Consider the following 17,041-nt stretch of genomic DNA (forward strand, 5'->3'; position numbering starts at 1 on the left):
TTGGACCAGGCCACTAGCCGGCTGCGACAATGCCCAGGGACTATCTCTCTCTCCTCTCTCTCTGCTCTCTCCTTACCTTCCTTCCTTCCTTCCTTTTCTCTTGCATCTTCTCTCGCATCTCTCTCTCTTCCCCAGGGTTGGACTGGGGGGGGGGGGGCATCTGATTCAAGTATCGCTGCAGAAGCGTTTGAGTGCCATATACGGCAGCGGATTACCCCCTCCAGTCCTTCTCCTGGGTCCACCTGTAAGTTATATTCTCTATATCTCTCTCTACGCTTCTTTCCCGGTACTCTGGGGGGCATCCAAATAGCTGCAGAGCTGTTGAGCGCTGCAGAGAAGGTAGCGCTCCACTCAAATAGCACCGGATGTCTCCTCGGGACCTTCCACTACGTAACTATGTAACTAAGTATTATGTTCCATGCACTGTGTACTCACTACTAAATGTAATGTACATTACTGCTTGCGTTTTTGCTGTACCATCACCGACCCTGTATGTGCCAAAAATAATTCCGGGTACAACCCCCGTTGTACTTGGCAAAATAAATGATTCTGATTCTGATTCTGATTTAAAAACTCAAAACGTACTGAAAAACTCCTCTGGTGTGCACCAGGCCTTAGAGTCTAAGGACACACAGGGCTTTCTTTCTGTACGAAATATTTAACCCTTTCTTTGTCAACCCTAGCTACTCATCTGCTACCTGCTATAAGTCCAGCACTCAAATTTACACACTGAGCGCCACTATTGCCACAATTAATTTTACAGAGAATGGCGGCACCCAAATTACCAGGCACTGCACTGTGCTTAAATTACTTGGGTGGATATCCATTCATCAGCATGTTCCAACATGCACTCTACATGGGGGGCACTGCTCTTGGTATACCACCTGCAGGTAAGCTGAAAGAGGCTTTGTTTGTTATGTTTCTATAACATATAGTTTGTTATGTTTATAGTACAAAAATAATGCATTCCTACTGTTGCTAGGTTGTTAAGGGCAAGAGACTGTGCTCATGTTATGCATCCTTCGCTGGCAAAGTTTCACACAAGCTAACATCAATTGAAATAGAAATAATTCTACAGGAGACTGAAAGAGTTTTATTTCAGCATACCTGTACATAAACATTATTTTAACTGTCTTCAACATCAGATTGTATTGTTCTTTTATCCATAAGGGGTCATTGTGCTTTTAAACCTACATGTTAAAGTGACACTTTTTCTCTTTTTTTTTTTTCACACATTATGAAGCTAAAGTCAGTTTTGTGTAACAAGACTCACAGAATGTGATTATAGTTCTTGATCTTGTGAAACCACACTGCTCTTTACAAAGTGCTTAAAATAATATAATCTTTTGCAGAGAAAGAAAAAATCTTCTGAGGCAGGCGCATCATCTGAGCACCTGAACAGAAAGTGATAGTTGGGTGTGTCCACTCTACAGACGAAGGATCTTGCATCGGAATTTAAATCGGGGCTTTCCGTCTCCGACCTCTGGCCAGGGTGATTTTCAGGCAGTCCACCAACGTGCCTCCACTTTTTCATTGGACACGTGCACACGGTATTCTCTATTGGACTTCACATTGGGATCTTTTGACAAAATTTGAATCAGAGCTAGTCCATCAAGCCCAACTGCTGGCCATGGCAATTTTCTGGCAGTCTACCAGTGTGCCCCCACTGTTCCAATGTTACATTCCCTGTTTGATGCTGTAAGTGCAAATTTAATTGTGTGCTTTTCCAGATTAAAAAAATACAGCTTAGATTTCCACACATGCTTTTTTTGTTTGTTTGCGTGTCTACAGATGAGCTACTTGGACTCCGCAAAAGGAGATTTGGGGGTGTTTTTCACTTGTGTACTGTAAGGCTTCGTGGTACAACTTTCGGTGTCAGCATGTATGCCCAGGACCGTTTCTTGCCCCGTTCAGCCGGTTCTGCTGAACGGGGCGCCGATGAGAGTGCCTGATTGGGGGGCGCCAGGCAGAAGGATGTCATGTGACGTCACGTCACTGCTAGAAGCCGGTGCCGGAGGCAGGAGGAGCTGTGCACCAGCGCGATCACCGGCTTCCTAGATCCTTCTGGGCGCTCTCCCCCTGTGGCCGCCACTCTCTCCCTCCCTCTGGCCGCCGGCGCCGCTGCGTCAGACCTCGATCAGGTGGCGACCAGTAGTGCGGGCGCTAGGACCAAGCACGCTGCACACTGATATGCGGAAGTGACATCACTTCCGCATATAGAGCATGTGCGTCCGGCGCCCTCTTACTGGTCGGGTCGCCGCTGATCGAGGTCTGACGCTGCTGCAAGGTGAGGAGGTGGCGGCGGTGGCGGCTAGAGGGGGGGTCCCCTTTCACTCACTCACTCACTCGGGTCCCTGTACCCCTGGCTCCATATACTGGGCACATATACCCCCTGGCTCCATATACTGGGCACATATACACCCTGGCTCCATATACTGTCTGGGCACATATACCCCCTGGCTCCATATACTGGGCACATATACCCCCTGGCTCCATATACTGGGCACATATACCCCCTGGCTCCATATACTGGGCACATATACTCCCTGGCTCCATATACTGGGCACATATACCCCCTGGCTCCATATACTGGGCACATATATCCCTGCCTACATATACTGGGGACATATACCCCTGACTACATATACTGGGGAAATATACCCCTGGCTCCATATACTGGGCACATATACCCCCTGGCTCCATATACTGTCTGGGCACATATAGCCCCTGGCTCCATATACTGGGCACATATACCCCCTGGCGCCATATACTGGGCACATATACCTCTGGCTCCATATACTGGGCACATATACCCCCTGGCTCCATATACTGGGCACATATACCCCCTGGCTCCATATACTGGGCACATATACCCCCTGGCTCCATATACTGGGCACATATACCCCCTGGCTCCATATACTGGGCACATATACCCCCTGGCGCCATATACTGGGCACATATACCGCCTGGCGCCATATACTGGGCACATATACCCCCTGGCGCCATATACTGGGCACATATACCTCTGGCTCCATATACTGGGCACATATACCCCCTGGCTCCATATACTGGGCACATATACCCCCTGGCTCCATATAATGGGCACATATACCCCCTGGCGCCATATACTGGGCACATATACCTCTGGCTCCATATACTGGGCACATATACCTCTGGCTCCATATACTGGGCACATATACCCCCTGGCTCCATATACTGGGCACATATGCCCCCTGGCTCTATATACTGGGCACATATACCCTCTGGCTCCATATACTGGGCACATATACCCCCTGGCTACATATACTGGGCACATATACCTCTGGCTACATATACTGGGCACATATATCCCTGGCTACATATACTGGGGACACTGGCTGTTTGTCATTATGTGCATTTATTTGTGAAAAGCGGTCTCTTGTTAAGTGCATTTACTGGTGAAAAGCGGTCTCTTGTTAAGTGCATTTACTGGTGAAAAGCGGTCTCTTGTTAAGTGCATTTACTGGTGAAAAGCGGTCTCTTGTTAAGTGCATTTACTGGTGAAAAGCGGTCTCTTGTTAAGTGCATTCACTGGTGAAAAGCGGTCTCTTGTTAAGTGCATTTACTGGTAAAAAGCGGTCTCTTGTTAAGTGCATTTACTGGTGCAAAGTGGTCTCTTGTTATGTGCATTTACTGGTGAAACGCTGTCTCTTATGTGCATTTAGTGGAGAAATTTTGTCAGTAAAAATCTTTTGTCAGTAATTTTTTAGGTATTTGTCAGTAAAAAATAACGTGAAAGGTTGGCAACACTGGCAGGCTGCACGGCGCAACGGGAAAGATACAGGCAGCCCAGCTCACGCTTGGGCTGGGCTGGGGGAGGAGCCAACGACAGCGAGCAAGAGTAGGGTGGCCGCATGCAGCCATAAATACGCAGTGTGTGACTGCGTCGCACTCGCAGAGCCTCTCAGCCTGAGTCAGTCCAGAGACTGGCAGACTCGCAGGCAGCCAAAGCCAGCCAGGAGCAAGCCCATGGAAGAGGGGTAGTGAAAAAAAATAAAAAAGAAGCCTTTTGACATGATTTCACTTAGCAGATTTGATTTTGGGGAAGGGGGGGGGGGTTTGACTCTTGACCTGGGTGAAATTTAGCCTAGAAACTGCCCTGTGTATGCCCCAGGCTAGAGGTCTCGCTCTTCACCTAGCTGTCCCTGCCTGGCACACCACTAGCTGACACCTAAACTGTCCCTGCCTGGCACACCACTAGCTGGCTCTAATTAGGACTTAGGCAAGCAAGGTAGTGGCTGAATAGAGTACTGGTTAAGGGCTCTGCCTTTGACATGGGAGACCAGGGTTCGAATCCTGGCTAGGTCAAGTACTCAAAATTCAGTAAGGAGTTCAAGGCAAGACTCCCTAACACTGCAGGGTGGCCTCTTGAGCGCGTCCCAGTGGCTGCAGCTCTTGAGCGATTTGAGTCCGACAGGAGAAAAGCGCTATACAAATGTTCGGATTATTTATTATTATTATACAAGCTGGCATAGAAGGCAGACACACCACCAAGAGCCAATAAGACTATGCAGCTGGGTGATATTAGGTAGTAGAGTGGATTGATCTTGTGGAAAATGCTACACAGATCACACTAGGAGCTATGGACAAGGGAGAAAGATTGCTCAGAGCGACCGCCGCTCTGAGCTTCCGATAACGGCCACAAATAAACAAGACACAATCTTTGCCGCAGCACTGAGCATCTGATGCTCACCACACTGAGTAACAAGGACAGACAACAGACAGACAGATGGAATTTAGCCAAAATTTCATACAGCGCTCAGATGTCTACAATAATCAATATGATTTATAGATGTTATGACATATGCAATATCCACACCAATATGGTGTATTCTACTAAAAGTCAACACTATGTATCACACAGTTTCTGTACAATACTATGGGTGCGCTTCTGGAAAAAAGGCTTGAGTCAGTCCTTCAGTGAAAATACAGTCTCTGTGCCAGATCAGCGCTTCAACCATTAACACATTCTGTGGGAATTATTCCACCACCAGGAACACCCTAAAGGGTCCACACTCACGGATAACGGTGGGCCAGATATTATAATGGCCTTATTGCGCCTCTGGGGTACTTTTCAGGCTCCCCACACCCTGTGGCTGATACCACTCAGTTGACTTTTTCTTATATCTTCTTGGGTCATGTATGTACCTCAATGCAAACAAATGCTATCATTGCGCAGATATCTGTTCAAGATGACATTTTATTAAAAGTTTCCACTCACATGCCATAAGCTGATGGTAAGCCTGTGGAGTATAGGATCGGGCTCCACCCCGTGCGGCCTCCCGGGCTAGACAGACGGAATGCTTGCCAATCTAATCGCTGCCCCAGCGATAGCAAACATCCACACTGACAAGACAAACAAGTAGGAGCATAACTAATAGCAACCACAGCTTATAGTTATGCCCACAGGAACAGGACTAGCAGGAACAGACATACAGGAAAACTGTTTGCCAATCTAATTGCTGCCCCAGCAATAGCAAACATCCTCACTGGCATGTACAAGACAAACAAGAAACTAATAGCATCTTCTGCTACAATCACATCCACAGGAACAGGATGAGCAGGAATACTACTAGTCACCAACGTGGTGATGGCAGAATCCAAGCTATCAGGATCGGTAGAACTTCACTGTACCCCTGCGGGTACAGTGAACGTGCAAGCAGGAAAGACAAGGTTAAACAATGCAATATACAATTCAAAAGAGGGACCCAGCCACCAGCTAAAGCAGAGCTGAAAGCTATTAGAGATGGCCCGAACTTCCGATTTTCGGTTCGCGAACCGTGAACCTCTGCAAACGTTTGCGAACATGCGAACTTCCGCGAACTGCAATAGACTTCAATGGGGAGGCGAACTTTGAAAACTAGAAACATTTATGCTGGCCACAAAAGTGATGGAACAGATGTTTCAAGGGGTCTAACACCTGGAGGGGGGCATGGCGGAGTGGGATACATGCCAAAAGTCCCGGGGGGGAAATCTGGATTTGAAGCACAGCAGCGTTTTAAGGGCAGAAATCACATTTTTATTGCTAAATTGGAGGCCTAAAGTGCTTTAAAACATCTTGCATGTGTATACATCAGGGAGTGTGGTTAGTTTACTGCTTCACACTGACAGACCAAACTCACTGTGTAACGCACCGCAAACAGCTGTTTGTGTAGTGACGGCCGTGCTGGACTGGTGCACACCATGGCCAGAGTGCAGGCGATAGCGGTTTTCAAGCCCATATGGTCGGGCTGAGATAGCTGAATGACAGAACAACAGTGACTGAGTGTCCAGCTGATAAAATTTGGTCTGTCCACAATGAAGCAACAACCTTATTATCTATTTTCTTGGGTCAGGTGTGCCCCCCAACCCCAACACACTCATATAGCTGGCGGTCATTGCTTCATTGTGATACGCAAGCCCCTTCACCACGGCAAGGTAACGAAGGGGAATTGACAAATGTACATGCCTTTTGTTTTGTTGTTGTAGCTGCAGTGCAGCCAGAACAATTAGGCAGGCATGTACACGCACCAGAAAAATTATTATAGCGGCCGCTGCTAGTAAAATTCAGGAATCCGCCTGGAGTCCTGGTGGACCCTGTTGGTGGTGGCAGTCAAGCGGCCTGCAGGCAGAGATGCTGTGTAGGGACCGACTTAGTCTTGGGGCAGGCAGCCAGTCACACGGCGTGCAGGCAGAGATGCTGTGTGTGGGGACGGACTTAGTTTTCGAGCGGGCAGTAACGCTCCGGGATCCATGCCTCATTAATTTTGATAAAGGTGAGGTACTGAACACTTTTGTGACCTAGGCGACTTCTCTTCTCAGTGACGATGCCTCCAGTTGTGCTGAAGGGCCTTTCTGACAGGACGCTTGAGGCAAGGCAAGACGGAGGTTGGATGGCAAATTGGGACAGCTCTGGCCACAGGTCAAGCCTGCGCACCCAGTAATCCAGGGGTTCATCGCTGCTCACAGTGTCTACATCCACACTTAAGGCCAGGTAGTTGGCTACCTGCCGGGCGAGGCGTTGGTGGAGGGTGGATCTGGAAGCGCTAAGGCGAGGCGTTGGGCTAAAGAATGTCCGCATGTCCGACATCACCACGAGATTGCTAGAGCGTCCTGTCCTTGCCTGCGTGGACATGGGAGAAGGTTTACTGGCAGTGGTACCTTTATTCCGTTGTGCTTTGACATCACCCTTAAACGCACTGTAAAGCATAGTTGCCAGCTTGTTCTGCATGGGCAGCATCCTTTCTGCCTTCAGGTGAGTTGGTAACATGTCCGCCACTTTGTGCCTATACCAAGGGTCTAGTAGCGTGGCCACCCAGTACAGTTCATTCCCCCTGAGTTTTTTTATATGGGGGTTCCTCAACAGGCTGGACAGCATGAAAGAAACCATCTGCACAAAGTTGGATCCAGACGTACTATCCAACTCCTCTTGCTCTACCTCAGTGATGTCAGGTAAGTTCTCCTTCTCCCCCCAGTCACGAACAACACCACGGGAGCGTTGAGCAGCACAAGCCCCTTGCGACGCCTGCTGCGGTTATTCTTCTGCTGCCTCCTCCTCCTCAAAAAAACCCCACCTTCCTCATCATCTGACTCCTCTTCCCCACACGACTCTTCCTCCTCCCCCCCCTCTGTGCTGCCGCAGGTGTTGAGGAAACATCTGGTTCTGATGAGAGTTGATCCCACAACGCTTCCTCCTGTAACTGTTCCTGTTCACGCCAGTGTTGCCAACTCTTTCCTTTAATTACTGACACATATGAATTATACAGGTTTTGTGGCTAGGTAGATGCAGTTAAGGCACTGATTATGTGCAAATAGCCCCAGAACCTGTATAACTTAGATGTGTCAGTAATTAAAGGGATGAGTTGGCAACACTGGTTCACGCTCATCCACAGCTTGATCCACGCTCCAGGAAGAAGGCATACGGGATCAAGTCGCTGATGGCGCCTTCACTGCGACTCACCATGTTTGTCACCTCCTCAAACGGCCGCATGAGCCTGCAGGCATTTCGCATGAGTGTCCACTACTTCGGCCAGAACATCCCCATCTCCCCAGACTGTGTCCTTTGACTGTAGTTGTAGAGATACTGTTTGACAGCTTTCTCCTGTTGTAGCAGGCGGTCGAACATCAGGAGGGTTGAATTCCAGCGAGTCGGGCTATAGCAAATCACGCGCCTCGCCGGCAAGTTGTTTCTCCGCTGAATATCGACCAAGCGTGCCATGGCCGTGTAAGACCGCCTGAAATGCCCACACAACTTCCTGGCCTGCATTAGGACATCCTGTAAGCCTGGGTACTTACACACAAGTCTCTGGATTACGAGATTGAGCACATGTGCCATGCAGGGTACATGTGTCAACTTTCCCAAATTCAAAGCTGAAATGAGATTGCTGCCGTTGTCACACACCACGTTGCTGATCTCCAGTTGGTGCAAAGTCAGCCACTGATCCACCTGTTTGTTCAGAGCAGCCAGGAGAGATGCTTCAGTGTGACTCTCCGCTTTGAGGCAAGACATGTCTAAGATGGTGTGACACCGTCGTACCTGGCATGCAGCATAGGCCCTGGGGAGCTGGGGCTGTGTAGCTGGAGAGGAGATCGCAGCACCAGTAGAGTTGTGCTGCCACTCAGTCAAGGAGGAGGAAGAGGAGGATGACAGTGAAGAGGATGTAGCAGGAGGAGTAGGGGGAGAAGGAGTGGAGGTGGCAGCAGGCCTGCCTGCAAGCCATGGAGGTGTCACAAGTTGGTCCACTGCACAGCCAAGTACTCCCTGCTTGCCATCGGTCACCAGGTTGACCCAATGGCCTGTGTAAGTAATGTACCTGCCCTGACCGTGCTTGGCAGACCAGACATCTGTGGTCAGATGGACCCTTGACCCAATGCTGTGTGCCAGAGATGGCACCACTTGCCTTTCTACTTCCCGGTACAGTTTGGGTAACGCCTTTTTGGAGAAATAATTGTGGCCTGGTATCTTCCACTGCAGTGTCCCAATGGCCACACATTTTTGGAAGGACGCAGAGTTCACCAGCTGGTATGGTAACAGCTGGCGGGATAACAGTTCCGCCAAGCCAGCTGTCAGACGCCGGGCAAGGGGGTGACTGGCAGACATTGGCTTCTTCTACCGCTCAAAGATTTCCCTCACGGACACCTGGCAGAGGAGCAGAAGCCGCTCAAGGTGAGAGGCGGAGTGGAGGAGGTTGGCTGAGATTGTGAAGGTGCAAGGGAGATAGCGGCTGAAGAAGATGATGCACCTGAAGGAGGAAGAAGAGAAGGAGGGTGGCTTTGCTTTTGTGTGCTGCTTTTGCTCAGGTGGTCTTCCCATTGCAGTTTGTGCCTTTTCTGTATGTGCCTTCGTAAGGCAGCTGTCTCTATGTGGGTGTTGGCTTTTCCACGGCTCAATTTATGGTGGCAGAGAGTACAGATGGCATTGCTCTGATCTTTGGCATACACACTAAAAAATTTCCACACCGCTAAGCCACCCTGGGGTGTGGGCACTTTGGTGGCGTCAGCAGCTGACGTTGAAGGGCATGTTGGCTGGCTGTCCATAGGTGGCAATACATGGCACCGGACACTGCCACCACCTGTTTCTGCCGACGAGCTCCCCCTGCTTCTTTCAGCAACTCGTCTCCTCCTACTCCACTCTGACTCTACCTCTGAACTGTCGCCCTTTTCATCCACTCTATTGGGAACCCACGTGGCATCCGTATCATCATACTCATCATAGTTGTCCTCCCCAGCTTCGCTTGTATCGAACACCTCCAAAACTGCACCAACAGCAGGCATTTCATCATCCTCCTCCATAGTGTCGCCTAACTCAGACATATGAGATGGTGTAACTTGCTTAGCGCCTTCATCTTGTTGTAACAATTATGGCTGTGAATCAGTGATTTCCCCACCAAATAACTCCTGCAAAGTGTCAAATGTAGCGGATGTGGTACTTGGAGTAGCGGTGGTGGCTGTGGAAGATGAGGTGTTCTGTGTTAAATAGTCAACCACGTCCTGACAATCTTGGGAGTTGATGGGACATGCCTTATTCTGAGCACTGTACTTTGATCTAGGGCCACACGAAATCACATCAGCATGACCTCGAACAGACCTGCCGGGTGGCCTGCCTCTAGGTCTGCCTCTGCTTGTTGTTTTGTCGATATTGGGGGGGGGGGGGTGGTGGAGTGAAAGGTATGCACTGACTTGACTAATACAATGTGCAGTCACACAGGTGCAGTGAAAGGTATGCAGTGACTGGTATTACAATATAATGTGCAGCTATCACACAGGTGCAGTTAACAGGTATGCACAGACTAGTATACTAAACAGCGTGCGGTCACACAGGTGCAGTGATCAGGTATGCACAGACTAGTATACTAAACAGCGTGCGGTCACACAGGTGCAGTGAACAGGTATGCAAGGATTGGTATTACAAATGTGCAGCTGTCACACACAGGTCCCGTGAACAGGTGCAGTGACTGGTGGCATATTACACTGCTTGCGGTCACGTAGGTGCACTGAACAGGTTACAGGTATGCACTGCAGTGATTGGTATTACAAATGTGCAGCTGTCACACACAGGTACCGTGAACAGGTGCAGTGACTGGTGGTATATTACACTGCTTGCGTTCACGTAGGTGCACTGAACAGGTTACAGGTATGCACTGCAGTGATTGGTATTACAAATGTGCAGCTGTCACACACAGGTACCATGAACAGGTGCAGTGACTGGTGGTATATTACACTGCTTGCAGTCACGTAGGTGCACTGAACAGGTTACAGGTATGCACTGCAGTGATTGGTAGTACAAATGTGCAGCTGTCACACACACACACACAGGTACCGTAAACAGGTGCAATGACTGGTGGTATTAACAATGCGTGCGCTCACGTAGGTAGGTAGGTAGGTAGGTGCACTGAACAGTGAAAAGGTGCAGTGATTGGGATTACAAATGTACAGCAGTCACACACACACACACACAAGTACCGTGAACAGGTGCAATGACTGGTGGTATTAACAATGCATGTGCTCACGTAGGTAGGTAGGTAGATAGGTGCACTGAACAGTGAACAGGTGCAGTGATTGGGATTACAAATGTGCAGCTGTCACACACACACACACACAAGTCCCGTGAAGAGGTGCAATGACTGGTGGTATTAACAATGCGTGTGCTCACGTAGGTAGGTAGGTAGGTAGGTAGGTAGGTGCACTGAACAGTGAACAGGTGCAGTGATTGGGATTACAAATGTGCAGCTGTCACACACACACACACACACACACACACACACACACAAGTACTGTGAAGAGGTGCAATGACTGGTGGTATTAACAATGCATGTGCTCACGTAGGTAGGTAGGTAGATAGGTGCACTGAACAGTGAACAGGTGCAGTGATTGGGATTACAAATGTGCAGCTGTCACACACACACACACACACACACACACACACACACACACACACACACACACACACGTACTGTGAAGAGGTGCAATGACTGGTGGTATTAACAATGCGTGCGCTCACGTAGGTAGGTAGGTAGGTAGGTAGGTAGGTAGGTAGGTGCACTGAACAGTGAACAGGTGCAGTGATTGGAATTACAAATGTGCAGCTGTCACACACACACACACACAAGTACCGTGAAGAGGTGCAATGACTGGTGGTATTAACAATGCGTGCACTCACGTAGGTAGGAAGGTAGGTAGGTAGGTGCACTGAACAGGGAACAGGTGCAGTGATTGGGATTACAAATGTGCAGCTGCCTGTCACACACATGGGTAGTCACTGAATGTGCAGGGCCTGGCAGTGGCACAGTAGGAATTACCACCAAGGGGCCAAAGGCCAGCGGCGACTGACTGACAGGGCTGTATATAATGCAAGTGGGCCACAAAAAAAAAATAGATCACAAGAACAAGATTAGCTCTCAAAAGAGCTATTGAGGGGTGCTTTTTAGCAATAAGAATCAGCAAGGGGCAAGCTAACAAGACTACAAGAGCCTAAGCTTTCCCTATAGCTCTCTCTGCAGCAGCTCTCCCTTCTCTAATTACTGGAGGCACACAAGTGAGTCCAATGCCTGACACTGATTGGCTACAATGTGCCTGCTGACTGTGATGTAGAGGGTCAAAGTTGACCCTAATGATGTAGTATAGGGGCGGACCGAACCGAAAAAGTTTGCGATTCTCCGCGATCGCGAACCATGGAAGTTCGCCGGTTCTTGTTCGCCGGCGAACTGTTTGGACCATCTCTAAAAGCTATGACGGGCAAGATCTGAAAGGAGGAGCAGGCTTTTGTATGGACATCAGCCAATGAGAGCAGACATGCAAATTCCCACACAGGTGAATGATAATCACTCAATCCTGTGCTAGTCTGATTGAAGGCTGCAAGCTGACAGCAGAAGGAAAGGATTCTCATTACAAATGCAAGCAAGCAATATTATGCAACACTATTCATGCAGGAAATTTAGAACTGCCTGGTTGCAGTGGAACTGCAGCCAACTGGGCAGGCTACAGAAGGAATCCTGACATCTACGCTATTATGCTGGCCATACACGGGTTGATCGACTCCCGCCGCATCCCCGCCGCATCCCCGCTTGTCCGCACGTGCACCCGGATCTTCCGCACGATTCGCCGCTATTGTCCGCCCGCAGGTATCGAGCGCGGAGTCGATCCCTGCAGTGATCGGACACGTCGGATATTATCAATCGAGCCATCAGGCTCGATTGATAAGCCTCCCTCGACGGCGTGTATGCCCAGCATTATGGTTGCAAGTAAGAATGTTTTCAATTATGTGCTGTGTCTGGAAAAATAGAGCTGGCTTCGGGTTGAAAAGTAAAAGTAATTGTAATAACTTAAAATATAAAATCTTGTCTTGTCTACTGTAATTTATGCTATCTTTTCTTTTTCGATAACTCTTGTTAATATAATGATAGAATATGAACACCAATGTACTGATTATTCTACAATAACTGATGGGTTAAGAATAATTTTTCTATTGGCTGCTTAAATTACATTATCCGCATGAAATAATACTATGTTGCTACAAAAAGACAACCCCCTAATCACAAATAGTAAACTTTAACTGCTGATATATTAAGCTCATTGTTGAAATCTTGTTTTGCAATTTAAAAAAAAAACAAACAAAAAAAACATATGACTGAAAACAACTACCCTGAAGCAGTGTTAAAAAGTTATTAGACACTCACCTGGACCTGAAAACATCAGGAGACAGGTACACACAGTACATAGGTCTCCCAAAACAGGTGACGGATATGACGGTTTGTGCAACAATTGTTCCGTGAGTACGCAGTGTATGAGCAATACTGTCTGCCGACAAGCCCAAGCACGAGAGATCAAACCGCCTGATCGTGCACAACTTTTGTAGTGCAAACCTTTGCACAATTTAGAGTTGTTGTGTTGTGTGTACGAATGTCTTAAAGATGAACACTTTAATGAAAGAAGCTTATCACAACTCAACCACAGCAAAGTGGGGAAAAATGAAATTTTTTGTCTGCAAATTTATTTTTTAAAGTTTCAGGAAACATAATTTATTGTTTATTATGATCAGCAGTGCAACAAAATGTAACCATTTTCCTGAAGTAGTGAATTTAACTACTAGTAGTCCTTGACCTACAACGAATAGTCAAGGACTACCTGTAGTAGCTTAGGATCCAAGCAGGTTAGTATTTCTGAACCAAGGCCATAATAGGGATGATCAATGAGATGTAAATACATTTTCCTTGCATTCAAAGCTTATGTTAATTATATGCAGCTTGAAATTGAACCAATCAGAAAAAAGTTCAAGCTGCATAACATTTACATGAAATTTGAATGCAAAGAAAAATATGGTCCTTAACATTGAATGCTGTTCATCCTCACCACATCGGTTATACTGTCCAGGAGCCCGGTTCATGACAAATTTGAATTATTTACCAGGGATTCCTAATGGTCCACACAAATTCCACCACAGTTAATTCAAATCAGCCTCAGTAGGTCTTATATGAATAGCGCAATGAGCATCTCTATTGGTCCATGTGAAGATAGCAGGGTAGCATTTCAGCCATCTTTGGCAGTATCGTGATGGATGGGAATCACTGTAAATTCCAGAACATCCATTACAGACAGTGCAATTGCACTGCACATGACCATTTTGTGTCAAGTAAATGTGTAATCACCAAGTTTGCCAATCTCAAGTTTACTTCTCCTTGGTAAATCTCCTTTGCGTTTCAGACAAATGCACTATAATTTGAAAATGATCTAGCCAGAGTAAATTACTATTTCTAATTGGCCTGTATTTGCTTATGCTGATATTTGCATGAGAACATAATTATACAGTCAAATAGCATTTATAATACACATTGATTTCAGAGATCTGCCAATGCTGAGTGTGCTCCTACCACTTTAAAGGGATTATGACCTCTGCATATGATGTTTGCTGAACTGCTGAAGGTGTGTATATGTGGTTTATTATGGGGAAATGCCTAGATTATGAATAGGGTTACTCTAACAGTTTAAGATTAGGTGCTTTGCTGAAAAGAGTTAGGATAAGATCATAATTTAAATTGGGGGTTATGGTCCAGGATCAGGTTTAGAAGTTAATTTGAAATTTAGTGTTGCAGAGCATAGAAGCATGGTTAGATGTTTTTTTTTTTTGAGGCATCAGAAGATGACTTTCGTATGGATTTGAGGACAGTTGGTGACATGACTATAGACTCTCTGAAGCACTGCAAAAGATGTCAACACCATATAAACACACAATATAGTACTAATATTGATAGCTAGATGGGGTTTTTGTGAACAAACCTTCTTAAAAAAGTGTGAAAGTTGCAGCAGTTGAAATCTGGTAGCTGAAATCAATGGATAAAAAATCTGATTGGTTATTAGTGGCTCCACCATTTATTTTCATAATATTGAACCACACTCATTCTCAATCAACCAAAGTAATCCAACTGTGTAAATTGTGGATAGATTTGGTATTCAAAATGCGAGAATGGCAGCAGTGTAAATGTTCCCATTCAAATTAATGAAATCTAATTTCTAAATCAACAAAGGAGTATACAACTGAGAATATGTGCAATATCTGATATCTAGGAGAGAATTTTAGTGAGCTTGCCTTTTTGTAATGTGTGCTGTGTTTCATTTGAATGTTCCATCTCATTCTATGGGAGTTAGTAGATCTCCAGCTGCACCAACTTACATGTAAACATATTTGCAATGATGATCCTGAGCCAAAACAATAGTGTTTTTCTAAAGCAACAAACCAATATTCTACAGCAAAGCTGTGAATCCTCCAAGCCCAGTGTGTAAAAATACTCATATCCAAATCATAGGGGTAAAAATGTAATTTCACAGCTAGAATTTTTTATATTATGCTACCACAGAATGCCTACCTCCACTGAAAGGCGCCGATGAGCAGCATTTCTGTAGCCCAGTGTTGTAGGTGATAAGCCTTCTACATCTTGCGGACTTACTGCAGCACTTCCAGGACTCAAGTGGGACAGCTGTAAGTGGGAGCGGGCCAATCCTTGGGAGACATAAAGGGAGAATTATAAAAAACTTTCACTATTCTATGTTACAATATCCATTAACATTAATATATTACACATTAACAACTGTAATTAGGAGAACTACACACCTGAGAAACAGTCTATGTGTAAAGGTTTTTTTCTGGTGTATTTTGCCTCTGTTTATGGCTACAAGAATAAAGGCCTTTTTATAAATTATTGTTTTCTTACCTCTGGCAAAAAGGGATCATGAAGAGTGCTTCACTTCTGCACAGGCTGGTGTTTGTTGGACTTCCTGGTTTTGTTGCCCATTTATGTGTCCCCTGCCCTATCACACTCCCTTCTAAAACCATGGTGATGTAATCACCGGTCTTAGTATTAATACCACGGCCCCCTTGGCTGGGGAAAGACTCTGTGAGAGCAGTCAGTGCTGCTGAGGCAGTAAGGCTACCTAGTGTGCAGCCTTACTAACAGATATGTACAGTGGTCCACAACGGGGTAAGTTCAAGAAAGACCAACGTTTTCTTTTTCTTTGTTTTTACAAAATAGAGACATATTCTTGCCAACCTTTCCAAACAATCCATACCATACAGTCTAACAGTACAGTACTATCTTATCGTCTTTAGCAAGAAGTTTTAAATCAGGATGATACCATTTATTGGCTAACTACAAATGAATAAGAATAAACAAGCTTTCGGCCTTGCAGCCTTCGTCAGGTTTATATCCTGTTAGTTTGCAAGCTGGTGGTACAGACAGCTTATATACATGCAACATCAAAAGGAAAAACAGATATTTTTTTCAAGCATAAATACATCATTAAGATGCCTTAATACAAACAGTATTATCGTCTTTAGAGTCTGAGACACTGCTCCTGGAATTTATTTTTTTTCAATGTCTTTGAGCATTGCACATTCTGACCTTGGGGTGAATCCACTTGGACGTGCACTCCTAGGAAAAATGGCAGCTGTCCGTTTTTCACTTCTGAATAATCTTTCTCACTGTGGAATGATGGACTTTAACTATTTCCCCGCCACTGTATTGTGTATCTAGATCTCTGTGGACTTCACTTCAGCACCAGAAACGTAGATACACATATAGCTGTGTTTACAGTGATGAGTGCACCCCACCTCTCCACAGTTACTGTGACCACCCCAGTGGCAGATTGCTGATTGGTACTCACTGATCCCTTGTCCCTGCAGTGAATCATCTTCTTGCATCAGAGAGATGCCTTTGTGATTCAAATCTCTTTACTACTAACATCATGTTAAACAAACAGGATTGTATGAGGACATCTAGAGGACAAAAATAAAAATACAGCTGCAAATGTTAATAAAATAATACACCTAATCTTAACCCCTAATTCCCCCCTTATCTTTCTCAGCACATTTTATTTTAAAACTATAATGCCTGAAAACTGAGAAATAATGATTTTGTTTTCATTGTATTTTTATTACTCCTTTTAAAATGCAGCTAGAATAAAATAATTCTTAGCAAAAAGTACAAACCAAAAAAAGCCTAATTTGTGTCAAAAAAAAGATGTATAAATAATT

At 46.0% G+C, this 17,041-nt stretch overlaps 1 protein-coding gene across 1 annotated transcript in view; it reads right to left on the bottom strand.

Annotated features, from left to right (window-relative positions):
• The window catches only part of CDK18 (cyclin dependent kinase 18), a 166,920-nt gene that overhangs the window by 93,691 nt on the left and 56,188 nt on the right, over positions 1-17,041 (bottom strand). Inside the window, exon 3 of the mRNA XM_068265549.1 lies at positions 15,378-15,511. Coding sequence (XP_068121650.1) covers positions 15,378-15,511 — 134 coding nt within the window. The remainder of the gene's footprint in view (positions 1-15,377; positions 15,512-17,041) is intronic.

The sequence above is a fragment of the Hyperolius riggenbachi genome, chromosome 2 (assembly GCF_040937935.1).
Source record: "Hyperolius riggenbachi isolate aHypRig1 chromosome 2, aHypRig1.pri, whole genome shotgun sequence".
Taxonomy (NCBI): domain Eukaryota; kingdom Metazoa; phylum Chordata; class Amphibia; order Anura; family Hyperoliidae; genus Hyperolius; species Hyperolius riggenbachi.